The sequence below is a fragment of the Marmota monax genome, unplaced genomic scaffold, assembly GCF_021218885.2.
Source record: "Marmota monax isolate L192 unplaced genomic scaffold, Marmota_monax_Labrador192_F-V1.1 WCK01_AAM20220418_F8-fsc00057, whole genome shotgun sequence".
Taxonomy (NCBI): Eukaryota; Metazoa; Chordata; class Mammalia; order Rodentia; family Sciuridae; genus Marmota; species Marmota monax.
In genome coordinates, this window is record NW_026693933.1 from 7,422,661 (window position 1) to 7,437,740 (window position 15,080).

At 32.1% G+C, this 15,080-nt stretch overlaps 1 protein-coding gene across 2 annotated transcripts in view; it reads left to right on the top strand.

The window, feature by feature from the left end:
• The window catches only part of Sp4 (Sp4 transcription factor), a 57,757-nt gene extending 43,523 nt beyond the window's left edge, over positions 1-14,234 (top strand). For both annotated transcript variants that reach the window (XM_046463620.2, XM_046463621.2), the window contains exon 6: positions 10,756-14,234. In XM_046463620.2, the coding sequence (XP_046319576.1) occupies positions 10,756-11,003 (248 nt within the window). In that variant the 3' untranslated portion in view covers positions 11,004-14,234. The remainder of the gene's footprint in view (positions 1-10,755) is intronic.
• Positions 14,235-15,080: the final 846 nt, after the last annotated feature.

Here is a 15,080-nt window from a genome sequence, read left to right on the forward strand (position 1 = left end):
ATTTATTGTCTACTCATTCTTTCTCTATTGATCTGTAATAATTATCATAGGTTTATATTAGGTCTTGACATCTGGGAAAGCAGTCCCCCCACATCTGTCTGTCTGTCTCTCTCTCTCTCTGTCTCTCTGTCTCTGTCTCTCAGAACATGCACCCACTCTATTTAGAACATGCCTGTCATATATCAGTATTTAACTGCTGAACAAATTAGTTTAAGTAAATTATTGAATTAACCTTAACTTATACCAAGTATATGTGGAACAAAAGGAAGACAACTGACTCTTTTTCTTTTCATGGCAGGGAGCTGGGGATTGAACCCAGGAGCACTCTACCACTGAGCTACATCAGTCCTTTATTTATTTTAAGACAAGTTGCTGAGGCTGGCCTCTAACTTGTGATCCTTCTCCCTCAGCCTCCTGAGTCAACTGAGATTAGAGGCATGTCCCCATGACTGGCTTAGAACTAACTTTTTTTTTTTAATCAATTACCATTTATTAGATATTTTGAATATGTTGATTATAGCAGCAACTCTATGAGATAGAAATTAGCTCCTTTGTACAGTCTCAGAAAAGAAAAAATGTTAAATGCAAAATTATCTGATTTGACATGCACACATAGTAGTAACAACAATGAGTATTAGTTTATTGGCTCAATCCCTGGAGGACTTAGTACTAAAGCAGTGAGCTATAAGTTTTTTATAAAAGTTTTTATACCTTCCTGTATTTTATGAGGTTTTTAATGCCAACTCACCCTTGATATTGTCAACTATGATGTGATTAAAATTAATTCCTTAATAATGTTATATCTTTTGTGGGAAAATTATCTGCTATTTATGTCTATAGAAGAGGAATGTTGTATTTCCACCCTGGAATAGCAGTAAGAAAGATTAAGGAAGTTAAGAAAAATTACAACTTTGATGTGGAATCTCACACTGTGATTGCATCATTTTGTCCAAAAAGATAATGTGTTTATAAAATCCTGATGTGCCACACATCTACATTCACACAGATATACAAGACAGGTTAACTAAAGGATTTACGTGTACATATGCTTTCAAGTTAAATATTAACAATTGTTTAGGCCATCTCTTTTTAAAAAAATATGATTCATGCCATCATCATCATCTACTAGCTTGATAATTGAGAATCAAATATACATTATGCATGTTTATTGATACAAATGTCTTAAATACACCCTATCCAAAATTGCTTTTTTTAAAAAATTTTTGTAGTTGCAGATGGACACAATACCTTTGTTTTATTTATTTATTATTTTATGTGGTGCTGAGGATCAAACCCAGTGCTTCACACATGCTAGGCAAGTGCTCTTCCAGTGAGCCACAGCCCCCCAAAATTGTTTAATTAAAATTTGTTAGGGACTAGGAATATAGCTTGATGGTAGAGCATTCACCTGTCATGTACAAGGCCCTATCACCAGCACCATGAAAAAAATAAAACATAGTAACACAAATAGTAAACTCAATATCAGCATACTTACAAATGTTACTTTTTTAAAAGATTTTAACATAATAACTTCTACATGTTTACTGAGTTTGTTGAAAACAAAATGAAGAAGTAGATGTGGCTCAGTGGTACATCCTTTTGCCTAGCATGTGTGAGGCCCTGGGTTTGAGCCCAACACCACCAAAAAACAAACCAACAACAAAAAAAGTGTGTGTGTGTGTGTGTGTGTGTGTGTGAGAGAGAGAGAGAGAGAGAGAGAGAGAGAGAGAGAGAGAGAGAGAGAGAGAGGGAGAAAATACCTTTTGGAATAACTGTTGAGTGTTAAGTTGAAAGCCTTGACCATCCAGGGCAAGAACCATTTTATTCAGTGTTTAATCACTACTATCAGTAGAAACACATTGAATTACTATGAATGAATAAATGAGTTATTTTTAGTCACTGCTGAATATAGTGAATGATGTATTTGTTTGGGGGAAGAATGTAAAGGTCTTCAAAATGATACATGCATGTAGTGTTTAAAAATCAAATCCTATAAAGGAGCTTATATTTGCCTGGATTTCGATCTCTAGCACTGCAAATATTTTTAAAAGATTTTTTTTTTAAGTTACATTCTTCTTCATTTCATTAATTATTCTTTTTCCTCCTCCTCCTTGTTGTTGTACTAGAGATTGAACCCAGGGGTGCTTTACCACTGAGCTGTGTCCCACTGTTTTATTTTGATACAGGGTCTTGCTAAATTGCTATAGCTAGCCCCAGGCTTGTGATCCTCTTGCTTCAACCTGCCAAGTAGCTGAGATTATGGTTATTCACCACCACACCCAGCTAGAAGATTTATCTTTTCAAACTTTATATAGGCCACACATCATCTCTTGATTTACCCCTCTATAATATAGATATTACGTGTCTGTTCTTCATTTTTTTATCCTCTTAATTTCACTCACCTAAAAGGTTACCCTCTCTTTCTCTTGAGGTTAAAATGCTTATATTTTCATCAATAAATGCTAATCTGTTTTTAATAGCTTAATTTTTTAAAGTTGAAAATTATTTAATAATTACATTATGATCATATATGTACTGTTATTGTTTTCTTCATATTGTTTTTAGTTTCTCTAGCGAGTTTCTACCTTTTTTTTTTGTATTACCTAACTTTATCACTTTTGCAATTATTTCAAGTTTTCAAGAATAGAACCAACTTCATTCATTTTCTCTATATTCTGGAGATTCCATGTTTCTGATTGGACATGGACTGATTGTGTCGGAGTGTAATCATGAGATCTTTCTTGCCTGCTGTATGGTTTAGATCTCATATTGGTTCCAAAGATCTCATCATTTTTCTTGGTTTACTCCTTTCATTGCTGGAAAAATATTCTGAAATGCTTCCTAATCAAGAAAAGAAAGGGATAGTGATTTTGTCTGAAAACTTCTTTATTTTGCTTTTCCACTTAATTTGACTAATATAGTGTTCTAGATTCAAAATCATATTCCCTTAAAACATTAATTGCATTACTCAGTTGTCCTTTTCTTCTGTTTTACCAATTAAAAATCCATTGTCATTCTCTCTTGGGTTTTTTTTTTTTTTTTTAAGGTGATGTGATTTTTTTTTCCCCCTACAACTTTGTTACTTTTTATTTTGGAATAATTTTATGCTTAATAAAGTTGAAAAGATAATGTGAAGTTTTTATGTATTCTTTATGAAAGTTCCCTTGATGCTAACTTCTTATTAACCACAGTGACTTATGAAAACTAAGAAATTATCACCATACTGTTAGTTAAACTACAGACTTTGCCACAAATACACTTCTCTACGTTTAAATCTAGAATAACACATTGTATTTATTTGTCATGGCGCCTTAGTCTCTTGCAATATTTGGGATTTCCAAGTTCTTTTCTTATCTTTTATTGTCATTACACTTTGACAAACACTAGGTTAGGTATTTTGTAAGATGTGCCCTAATTTGGGTTTATCTAATGTTTTCTCATGATGAGACTAAATTATTTGATTGAATTAGATTATGAATTGTTGGAAAGAATATCAGAGGTTAATGCCTTTCTCATGTCGTTTTATGAGGTGGATACCCAATGTAATTATGTCTTACCAATTTTTTTTAGTTGTAGATATATACAATGCCTTTGCTTTATTTTTATTTATTTTATGTCTCTTTGTTCTTTTATTTTCTGTGACATTCTTTACTCTGTCATATATTTCTATTGAATTGTTTTTTTTCATTTCCAACAATGTCTTTTATTGTTCATGTTTTTTTTTTATTTTTATTTTTTTTACTGCTTGCTGTTTTCATAAGATGGATGCAATGCAGGTGCTTGCTGTAAATATCTTGAGTTTTTCATATGTCATTCAATATAGTTTTTTGTCTCTATCTGGCTTTTTCTGAATTGTACAGTGAAACTTCTTTTTTATTCAAGTTAATCATGATGATTAAAGAATATGTTTAAGTGAAAGATTATGAAAACTTTATTATAGGCTGGTCACTTTCATTGTAAGACTCTTGCGTGGGGCACTGTATCAACACTGGAAGATGTCTAATTAGCAAAGTTCAATAATATAACCCAAACCCAAGTAATGTTTCTTTAGATACATACAGATCCTCAAATATTTTGCTCCAATTTTTATTTATCCAAAAATTGATAGTAGGACTTATATTCTATGTATAGACTTTTTCTGTTTTATACTCTTTGTTTCCTTCTCACCATTTTGAGTCCCAGACTCTTACAGGTTTCCTCAGAAGATAGATTGGCTCTCTTCTATAACATCTCTTCTTTGATAATCTCTGTTTTCATTTGCAAAAGTGTGACACCATCATTTTGTTGATAACTTCCTTTTCTATTTTTGTTGTAGTAAATATTTAACCTGTTTTTTCTTAACCTTCAAATTTACCGTTACTTTTCCTGTTAATTGGGAAATAGTACAACAATGTGACCAAGTCACATTGTCTATAATACATATGTTGTATAGATGTATATATTTAATGTGTTCATATGTTAATGTAGTTTACTTTTATGAATATTTTATTGTAGTTATCTTGCACACTTACTATACTATTAGAGAACTTTCACTTTTTAAGAAACATCTTTGATTTTATGAATTTAATTTTAAGTTCTGTGATTTGAAAAAAAAATGGTTATTTCACACTAATGTGTTTGGCACATGCATGCCTAATGTTTATTTTAAAACTTAAAAAAAAAAAGAAAATTGGATCAAAAATAAGAATTCCATCACTTCCACTGAAATTTCCCCCAGTATTGTTTATATAGATGTCTCAGAAGTTAGTGAAATGGTCCAAACTGTTGTCTTTTAGTTCACTGTCAGCCACAATGGATCAAGCTGCCTGCAGCCTGTCAGTGCCATTTGATTACACTAAAAACTCTGGGGCACTAGTCTGTTTTCTTGAGCATCTGAATGACAATAGTGAAAATTAAACAATAACTGGCAACTGAGGAGTGAAACCAAACTTGTAAAACAGTGCATAATATGGGTGAGTTTCAGAGGTGTTTTTCACCAGTGTTTCTGATCCTGTGGGTGCTGCATAGGTATAGGCAAAAAACATAACTGCACAACTGGCCTTTTTTTTTTTTTTTTTGGTACCAGGAATCAAACCTATAGAGGCTGTACAAATCCAGCCTGTTTGTTTGTTTGAGACAGGGTCTTGCTTAATTGCTTAGGAACCTACTAAGTTGCTGAAGCTGGCTTTGAACTTGTGATCCTTCTTGCCTTAGCGTCCCTAGTTACTGAGATTTTAGGTGTGCACTGCCACATCCAACAGAAGACACTACTGAAGAAACTCCTGTATCTTGAGAGAGAAGTAAGAAAAGAAAATTAAAGGAAAAAATCTTAAAAGGAGCCAAAGGAAAATAACACATTTTACATATGGGGGAACAAAAATTTGAATGATGGCAGATTTCTCCTCAGAAACTTTGGAGGCCTGAAAAAGAAAAGATCTGTCAATTCAATATTTTATATCCAGTGGAAATATCCTGAGTAACAAAAGCCAAGTAAAGTTATTTTCAGATGAAGGAAGACTTAAAAAGTTTTTGGCATCAGATTTGCTCCAAAAGAAATGCTAAGGAAGTTCTTCATGGCAAAAATAAATATTGCTAGAGAGAAACTAGAAGGAAGAATAAATAATAAAAATTAAATGTAACTCCTATAAAATATCTGATACATTATAGAATTAGATAATTCTATAAATTAAATTAGAATACTATTAAAATAATACAAAATATGGGGCTGGAGTTGTAGCTTAGCAGTAGAGCACTTGCCTTGCATGTGTGAAGCACTGGGTTCAATTCTCAGCACCACATATAAAGAAGTAAATAAAATAAAGGTACATCAACAACTAAAAAATGTTTGTAAAAATCCAAAATAAAAAGGAAAGGGGAAAGGAAAATGAAAAAGGAACAGAAAACAGATAATAAGGTGATAGACTTAATTCTAGTCAAATCAATAATTATATGGTTTAAACATACTAATTAAAATTGTCAAGATGACTTTTTTTTTGTTTTATTTTAGAGGAAGGCCCCACTGGTGATTGAATCCAGGGATGCTTTACCACAGAACCACATCACTAGTCCTTGTTATTTTTATTTTAAGACAGGGTCTCGCTAAATGACTGAGACTGGCCTCAACTTTTCCTGCCTCAGTCTGTCAAGTAACTGGGATTACAGTCATGCACCACTGCACCTAACTATCAGATGGCCTTTTTTTTTTTTTTTTTAATGAACCAACTAATTACACTCAAAAACTCACTTTTAAATCTTATTCCAGCAAAGTTCATATTTTATTCAAGTGTAGATGAAGCCCAACATGGAGCCAAATACTTGTAGTAATCCCAGATACTTGGAAGGTTTAGGCAGTTCACAAGTTTAATCCTAGTCTGAGCAATTTAGCCAGAATCTGTCTCAAAATAAGTAAAAAGAGCTATGGATGTAGCTCAGTGGAAGAGCAAGCACTAAGGTGCATGTAACACAAAGAGAGATCATGTTCTGTGCTATGAACACACCTTAACAAGTTAAAAAGAACAAATTTCATTCAAAGTATATTCTCATCATCAGTGAATTAAACTACAAATCAAATAAAAATATCTGGAAAATCCCCAATGTTTGGAAATTAAATCACACATTTCTGATTAACTGATGGATCAAGAGGAAGTCTCTAGGGAAATTAGTAATTTTTTTTCAACTGAATGAAAATACAAATACTAAGACTTACAGGCCGGGTGCAGTGCCACATACCTATAATCCCGGTGGTTCGGGAAGCTGAGGTAGGAGGATTGAAAGATCAAAGCCAGCTTCAGTAACTTAGTGAAGCCCTAAGCAACCCAGTGAGACCCTGTCTCTAAAATAAAGTTTTAAATGGGCTGGGGATGTGACTCAGTGGTTACATGCCCCTGAATTCAGTCACTGGTACCAAAAACAAAAACAAAAAAAATGTGTAGGATTCAGGTAAAGTGATGCTTAGAGTGGATTTATACCATTAAATCCTCCTATTAAAAAAAAAAAAAGGAATGCCGAATGCCTTCAGTCAGTAAACTAATAAGCTTTCATTGTAGGAAACTAGAACGTGAGCAAATTAAATCCAAAATAAGAAGTTAGGAAATAATAAAAAGCAGAAATAAATTGAAAATAGAAAAAAATAGAGAAATTTAATCAAACCAAAGGTGGAATGGATAGACATCATTATCCAAAGTACATGTATGAAGACACAAATTAGTACAACCTACTTTATATACTTTATATACAACCAGAGATATGAAAAATTGTACTGTGTATACGTGTAATAAGAATTGTAATGCATTCCACTGTCATTTTTTTAAATCAATTTTTTAAAAAGAGATAAAACTAGTAAGTCTTTTTAGGTAGACTGTCAAGAAAATTTACCAACATTACTAAAGACCCAGTAAACATTAAATGAGTAATAAAGGAGTGCTGAGCATAACTCTGCTTTCTAAATTTGAGAATCAACTCCTTAAAAGACACAAACTACAAATACTTGTTCAACAAGAAATAGATAAACATGAATAGTTCAATATTTGTTAAGAAATTGGATATGTACTTTAAAATTTTGAACAAAGAAAACCCAGGGCCCAGATGATTTGATTGTCCAATTATATCACTTAAGAAAGAAATATCAGTTCTACACAGTCTCTGAAAATTTATGAGGAAATACTGTACAACTCACTGTGCAAGGCCCACAGTGACCTAGCAAAACCAAAGACTTCACAAGGTAAGAAGGAGAACACTGCAGACCAATATCAAAAGTTTAGGTGTCAAAATTCTCAACAAAATGTTGACAAACTAAATTCAGCAATATGTAAAAAAGATAGGCTATCATAACTAAGCAAAGTTTAATCCAGGAATTAAAAAATGTTTGAACATTTGAAAATCAGGTAGTATAATTACTAATGAAAGAAAAAAATCATTATTACTTAAATACAAGTAAATATTTGGCAAAATTCTGCATTTGTTTTTATAAAGAAGAGTTGAAGAAAACATCACACATATACCAGCTTAAAATAGCATACTTTATTATCTCAGTTTCTTTAGGTCAGAAGTCTGAGTGGGCTCAGTTGATGGCCCTTCTCAGCATCTCACAGAACCAGAATCCAGGTGTCAGCAGGGCCACATTCTTTCATGAAGACTCTGGGAAAGTATCTGCTCCAAACTCATTCCTCTTGGCAGTTAAATTCAGCTTTTTGCAGTGGTAGGACTAAGGTCCCTTTTTCCTTGCTGCTTGTCAACTGGGCTCCCAGTGTTTGCTTTTAGAGGCAGACTACCCATATTTTTTTTGCAGTCTTGACATGTGACCCCATCCAGTTACTCAGGTCAGGTCCCTCTCACACTATTAATCTCTCTGACACCAGGTAAAGTAAGTCCTCTGCTTTGACCAGCTCATGTGACCAGCCAACTTAGATAATTCAGAACACTTCCCCTATATTAGCTCTATAAGCTTAGTTACATCTGCAAAGTCTCTTTTACCGTGTAACACATTTATAGGTTTCAGGGATTGGATGTCTTTATAGGATCATTCTCTCTACCATAGTAACCAGTACCAACAGTTTTGATAATTAGATGCATTAATTATAAAAAGTAATCATATATTGTTAATAATTATAAAAGTAATTATTAAAAAAATATCATATATACTTAGTATAAGCACTGTATGTCCTTGAGTTAAAGTATACTGATAATGTTTGCTGAGGGTGGGAAATTTAGAAATTGTCTGACAAAACAACTTACTTCTCTGTGGAAAAGGTTAATAAACTGAAATGAGTCATTCCCTTAATGAAAAGAATTATACAACATAATTTGCACATATGAGATTCTAGGAAACTTTTCTTGCTTAAGATTAACTGGATGCCCACACCACTGAAATCCTAACACAAACCACATCACCATTATTTCCCTTTTATCTTACCATTTGCCACTGAGTATCTGAGCGCTAGAATTTCTTTGGGACTGATAGCTCTACATGGTTACAAGTAACTCTCAAGAGAAAGGAAGCTTCTTAAAGTGAGAGGCTCACTTGTTTATTTTTCATATCAGCAATGCCTGGCATGTTGTAGATAATCTACAGATTGTTATTGAAAAATTACTGAGTTTATGAATATCACAGTTAATACATACTTGTTAAATGGCCACTATGTACAGGTTGATCTCCAGCTATGTACTTATGAATGATTCCATGTCTTTAGGCTATCACCATCTGATTTTGATAATTCACAGCCTTTGTTGCTATAAAATAACATCAGTCTTTAGTTGCACTCTGGTAGAATAGCATAAAGAATTCAGACTGTAAATCTAATACCTGGCATGACTCTCAAGCAAATTAATTTCTGAAACTCAACTTTTTCATGTATAAAATAAAATATAAAATCAGATGCTGACAATTTTTCCAGTTTTAAATCTTGTTAACAGATTTTTTTTCTTTTAAATTTCTCTACTCCTTTCCCTCTCCGTCCCTCTCTCATGGTGGTGGTTCTCTGTGGCACACTACCACTGAGTTATACCCCCTCAGCCCTTTTTATCTTTTAATGTTGAGACAAGGTTTCACTAAGTTGCCTAGGCTGGCCTCAAATTTGTAGTCCTTCTGCCTCAACCTTCCAAGTAGCTAGATTGATTACAGGCTGTACCAGTGTGCCCAGAAGAGTTATTTTTCTTTTAAAGAAAAATAAGAACATTGAAAAGGTAAAGGAGTTCAAGATTGAGCCTGAACTGCATTTAATATTTTCACCCTTACCTAAATGTCATCTGTATTTGTAATATTCATATCCCTTTACTGCCTTTTAGTTTGAATATCTTTTAAGAATTCATCTAAGGCGTTTAATTGTTTACTATTTCAAAAAAGTAAATGCAAACATATAACGGGAAAATATCTGATGTGGACAAACTTGAGCTTATAGATTTTGTCTTGGTATGTCAAAAGTAGATCCATAAAATGAAATCAGCTGAACTGAACTTTCTTATTATCCAAGTTCTGACAGTCTGGAAAAACATCACTTTGTTTTATTAACTAACAATTTTAGAAGCTAATAGTCACCCATTTTAGATATCAGAATATACCAGTTAACCATATTTTTAATATTCCTTGTCCATTTTACACAAAAATCAGATGACCTTTTTTTTTTTTTTGTAGTTAACTGTTTTTATTCCAGAGAACTGAAGTAGTTCTACTAGGACTGTCTTACATTTTGAAGACCGTATGTTTGTATAAGTGCATGAAGATCCCTTTGTATAATAGAAAGTAATATTATTTTTCTGTGAAACCTAAAAGCTTTATTTAATTTGAAATTCAGCATGTTCTTGCTTCCCATTTTTACCTTGTGAAAAACTCAGTACAATACTAAATTCCTGGCTTACTTTATTTAAAATAGTTCTAAAATATTTCATGCCTTGGGATTAAAACTGAAACCCAAGTAACAGTTTTAAAGATGAGTAGACATGATCATCTATTAGAAGCATTCTTCTGGTTGGGGAAACTGAGATCCAAAGTAGTTTTTTCACTTGTTCAGCTTTTATTGTTCAGCTTTTATTTAGTTCATAGTAGAACTAAGACTTTAACTTAAGTATTGTTTTCTCACTCACTGATTTTTCTCCTGTAGGACTTGTTTGATGGCATTTTAAAATAAAAACAGAAAACATTGTGCTTCTAAGTAAACTATACAAAAAAAAAAAAAATCATACCATAGAAAAAGTATGGTATGACCAGAAGAGAAATTATTGAAAATTACAGTTTTATTTAAGTTAAATGTATATAACTTCATTTACTGTTTTTCCTTATAGGTGAAAAAAGATTTGAATGCCCAGAATGTTCTAAAAGGTTTATGAGGAGCGATCATCTCTCCAAACATGTCAAAACGCACCAGAATAAGAAAGGAGGCGGGACAGCTCTTGCCATTGTTACCTCGGGAGAACTGGACTCATCTGTTACAGAGGTGCTTGGCTCCCCAAGAATAGTCACAGTTGCAGCCATTTCTCAAGATTCGAATCCAGCAACACCCAATGTTTCAACCAACATGGAAGAATTCTGAAAAGTTATTTATAACAGAGACCTCTAGTGCTGCACTTAAGTTTACACACCTTTGAAAATCTGGAAATGGGCTGGTCAAGTGGATTACAGAGTAGGAAATCATGTTTTTATTCTTGGCTTCTTTAAGTATTCCAGGGTTTTGGTTCAACACATAAAGTGTTGAATTTTTAAAAATACAAAAACAAACTAATATACTGGAAACAGGTAGAAAAGTATTTCCTCCATACTATAAGTTGTAGTTATTTGGAAATATGTATCACATAACCTTTAAACAGAATCCTCCCCTCTCAATGATCATGTATTAATATGTTTAAAAAGACAGACCTCAGTAGTTTGCAGGCTGGACCTTAATTGGACTTTTTTTCTTTGAAAGTACTTTGTTATAAATTCAGGCAGTAATAATTTACGTGATTTTTTTTCCTCTTTCTCTATAGCACAGAAAACACATAGTTAATTGATGATAGAGATAATATTATATTTCCTTAGCTTGATTTTTGGAAAATCAATTCAAAATAGTTTTGGCCGTCTTTTCTAAATGTTAGAAATCCTTCAAAAGTTGAATTAGATAAGTTCCAAAACAGTAATCTGAGATGTATCTCAGATCTTTATTACCACTACATTATAGTAGTGTGTATGCAGACAATCAGTGAAATCCAATTACTTTCTCCATTTTGGAGACACAGAGGAACTTAGAGCTAAATCTTAGGTTAAATTTTAGGTTGAAACCTTAGGAAAATGCTGGGAAGAAAATGGTTAAACAACTCATAATAGCTTCAGAAAAATAAAATGAAGCAACTTAATGTGCATTGTTTTAAAGTTAGGATTGATTACATTCCTAACCCTAGGTTGAACCACAAAATTTCATTTTAAATGTTTATATTGGACATATTTGCATAGATTATAAATCATTTTGTAGTTTCATATTCTGTAAATATGAGTTATGTTGACAATGTGCAGAATTCTTTATGCTTTGACTTGGTAGCCAAAGAAAGAATTATCACACTTTTTTCAAAGTCAGCAGAAAATTATTTTTTAACTACATTATAATTTTTTGTTTTCCTTTACTAAAAATTGGCCATTCCCATTTTATTTTAAGTACTGTGCTAGAAGGTTAATTAGGAATTTATATCACAGTAATGTCTTCATATTATGTCAATAACTGAATTTTTCCTAAAAGTCTACACAGCCTAATAAATATATAAGAGATATATTATGAAGCAGAAATTATTTTTGAAGAATCAGAATACATTACAGTCAAATAGTGACTAAAGAAAAACATATTTCATCGTTTATGCAAGGATCTTATAGAAAGGGGTCTTATTAGGAAAGATGGCCAAAAGTTTCATATGAAAAAAATTGGATTATTCTGATAGCTTAAGCATTAGTAAGATGCTTACCGTTTTTAAAAGTATTTACACAAAATCAAAAATAACATTGACCATTTAAAAACTAAAGTTTTTACCTGCTTGGTTTATTAACATCATTGGTTTGGGGACTGTTTGAATATAGGTACATGTTTTCTTGTGCATTCTCTATTATTTCAGGAAAAGTACTACTCATGTGAATTCTCTTCCAAAATTGTGATGTTTCTTGTATTTTTGATGAAGGAGAAATACTGTAATGATCACTGTTTACACTATGTACACTTTAGGCCAGCCCTTTGTAGCGTTATATAAAACTGAAGGTCTTTTGTGCTTTCAGTTTGTATAAAAAAGCTTTGAGATTAAAGGAAAAAAAAATTTTTACACTGTGGTTATAAATTTCAAGTTTCTTAAAGCTTTTGTAGACTTGTAACAAAGTCTTTAAATTTTAGTTGGATTTTGTAAATTGTTTTGTATATTTTATTTAATGTACTCTTAACAACTGATGTATCTGGCTTTAAGACATCAGAATCAGTTTGTTGTTTTGTTTGGTACAGAGGAGCATTTGGTAGTGTTCATTTTAATTTTATTATATAGGAGCTGAAACATCAAATATATATTTTATCTATCATTATGCTACACAATCAGTGCTATAAATTTTTTTATGCAAAAAAACTTTCTTAATGTTTTAATCATGTTTCCTCCGAGTGACACTTTTTGTTGTTAATACCAAGTATGAGTACTCTGAATCATTATTCCATGAACCAGTTTTAATGCAAACCCATGTATGTTCATCAGAGATGGAAGTTATTTTTAATCAACAATAAGACCTATTATAAATTTATCAAACTGAATCTGGATAGCTTTATAGCATATAAAATATATTAATTTGTGTTAGCAGGTGCACATTTCACCACTGAAATTAGAAATATTTTGACAGTCTGTTCTGCATAACATTCTGAGTCCACTTTTCTGTCTATAAGAATCGTAAATTTCAGTGTCCTTTATTTGACTCAGTGGGATATAGCTGTTATAAGTAATAGGGCACAGATGTGCAGTAGAGTCTTGTTTAATGGCATTTCACTGTTCATTCCCTTTGCCACCATTATAAAACTTTTCTTTATTGTAATTATCAGTGCAAAGCTATGTATTTATCATGGTAGAACTCCAGTGTTAGAATAGTTTTTTCTTACAGTATACTTTCTTTGGTTAGGTTTGTGTATGTGTTGCTGATTACATTAGAACTTGATGTTAAGTCATTATTTATCACACTCTCATGAGAGCAGTAATAAAAGTGTGTAATCTAGGAGAAAAAGTTAATTTGTCAAACTTAGATAAGCATGATGTTTAGGTCCTATTTTTCAATTTTATAACTGTTTTATTGCAACAATATTTGTATTTAAGTCTCCATTTTAATGCCTTGTGGTGTTTTTTTATGCATGTCACTAAGTTGTCATCCCACATAAATTGATGTGCAGCATAGGGTATTAAATCTACATAATGATTTTAAAACAGAAATAGTTGATGGTAAAATGTAAATGTTTTGCAAAAATTCCTTATAAAAAGTTTCGTAGTAACATTTCACTTGTAAATTTTTTTGTAAAAAAAAAAAAAAAAGCAGAAGAAGAAGAAAGAAAATGGAAAAAAAAAAAAAAAGAAAAAAGATGAATCCAGGAAAAAACCTTGTTTCCCATATCCTAGAATTTAGACAATTACTCTGCCAGCAAAGCCTCTGGGGCTGTAATTGACATTTTTACAGTGCTGATTTGTATAAAATTTGTTTTTTGTGGATTTGGAAATAAAAATCATGTACAAGTTGTTGCCTGCAATAACAATTGCAAGTAACCTATTAAAAATTCCCTTGAGTTTAACATGTTTCATTTAATTATGTATACTCTAAAGCAGCAATAAATTGTTTGAACTATCAACCTTTTTATCACAGTGAACACTGGAAAGTAAAATGCTTCTCACTAGAAAATGCATTGGTAATCCCTCATAATTCCTGGTATTCAGATGTGGTCACCATTTCTCTGAACATACCGCCAAAGAATACCATTTCAAATTGCATGTTAATTTGTAACCATTGCTTTGAACATGTATGGAAATTAAATTTTGATTTAGAGATACTTTTTATTAAATATTTTCAGCAATAAATGTTAGGAAATTGTAGGAAGATCTAAAGCAAAAAAATCATTAAAATATTATTTAAGCTCTCAGAAGCACTAAGAAGTAGATCATGTGTATATATGCTACATAGTCTGTAAACAAAAACTCTTTTCCTCTTGGGAGAGCCTTGCAGATCTCATGAAGAACCTAACTGACATAATGAAGACTGGTGACTTTAGTGAACAACATCTCCAAACGCTCAGATAAACAGCAAAGGCGGGCAGGGAACAGCTGAGGGATATCTGGCCAAAAGGAAGTAAACTGGTCCACTGGCCAAGAACTAGAGTCTTTAAATCTCTAGGAATCAGGGTCCATTATAGTGTATTGGGTAAAGAGCTTATATGGCAAAGCCCTAAAATCATGGTTATATTACAACTTAATGTATGTTCATAACAATGACTAAATCAAGGAGCGGTTAAATTTATGTCACTCTGCCAAATAAGACCACAAAAAATACATTTTGTTAATAGATTTTCTGTCAAAAACAGAAGTGTATATTTCTGTTACCTGAAAAATTTACATTTGGAGGCAACAGGAAGATAGTGTATAAA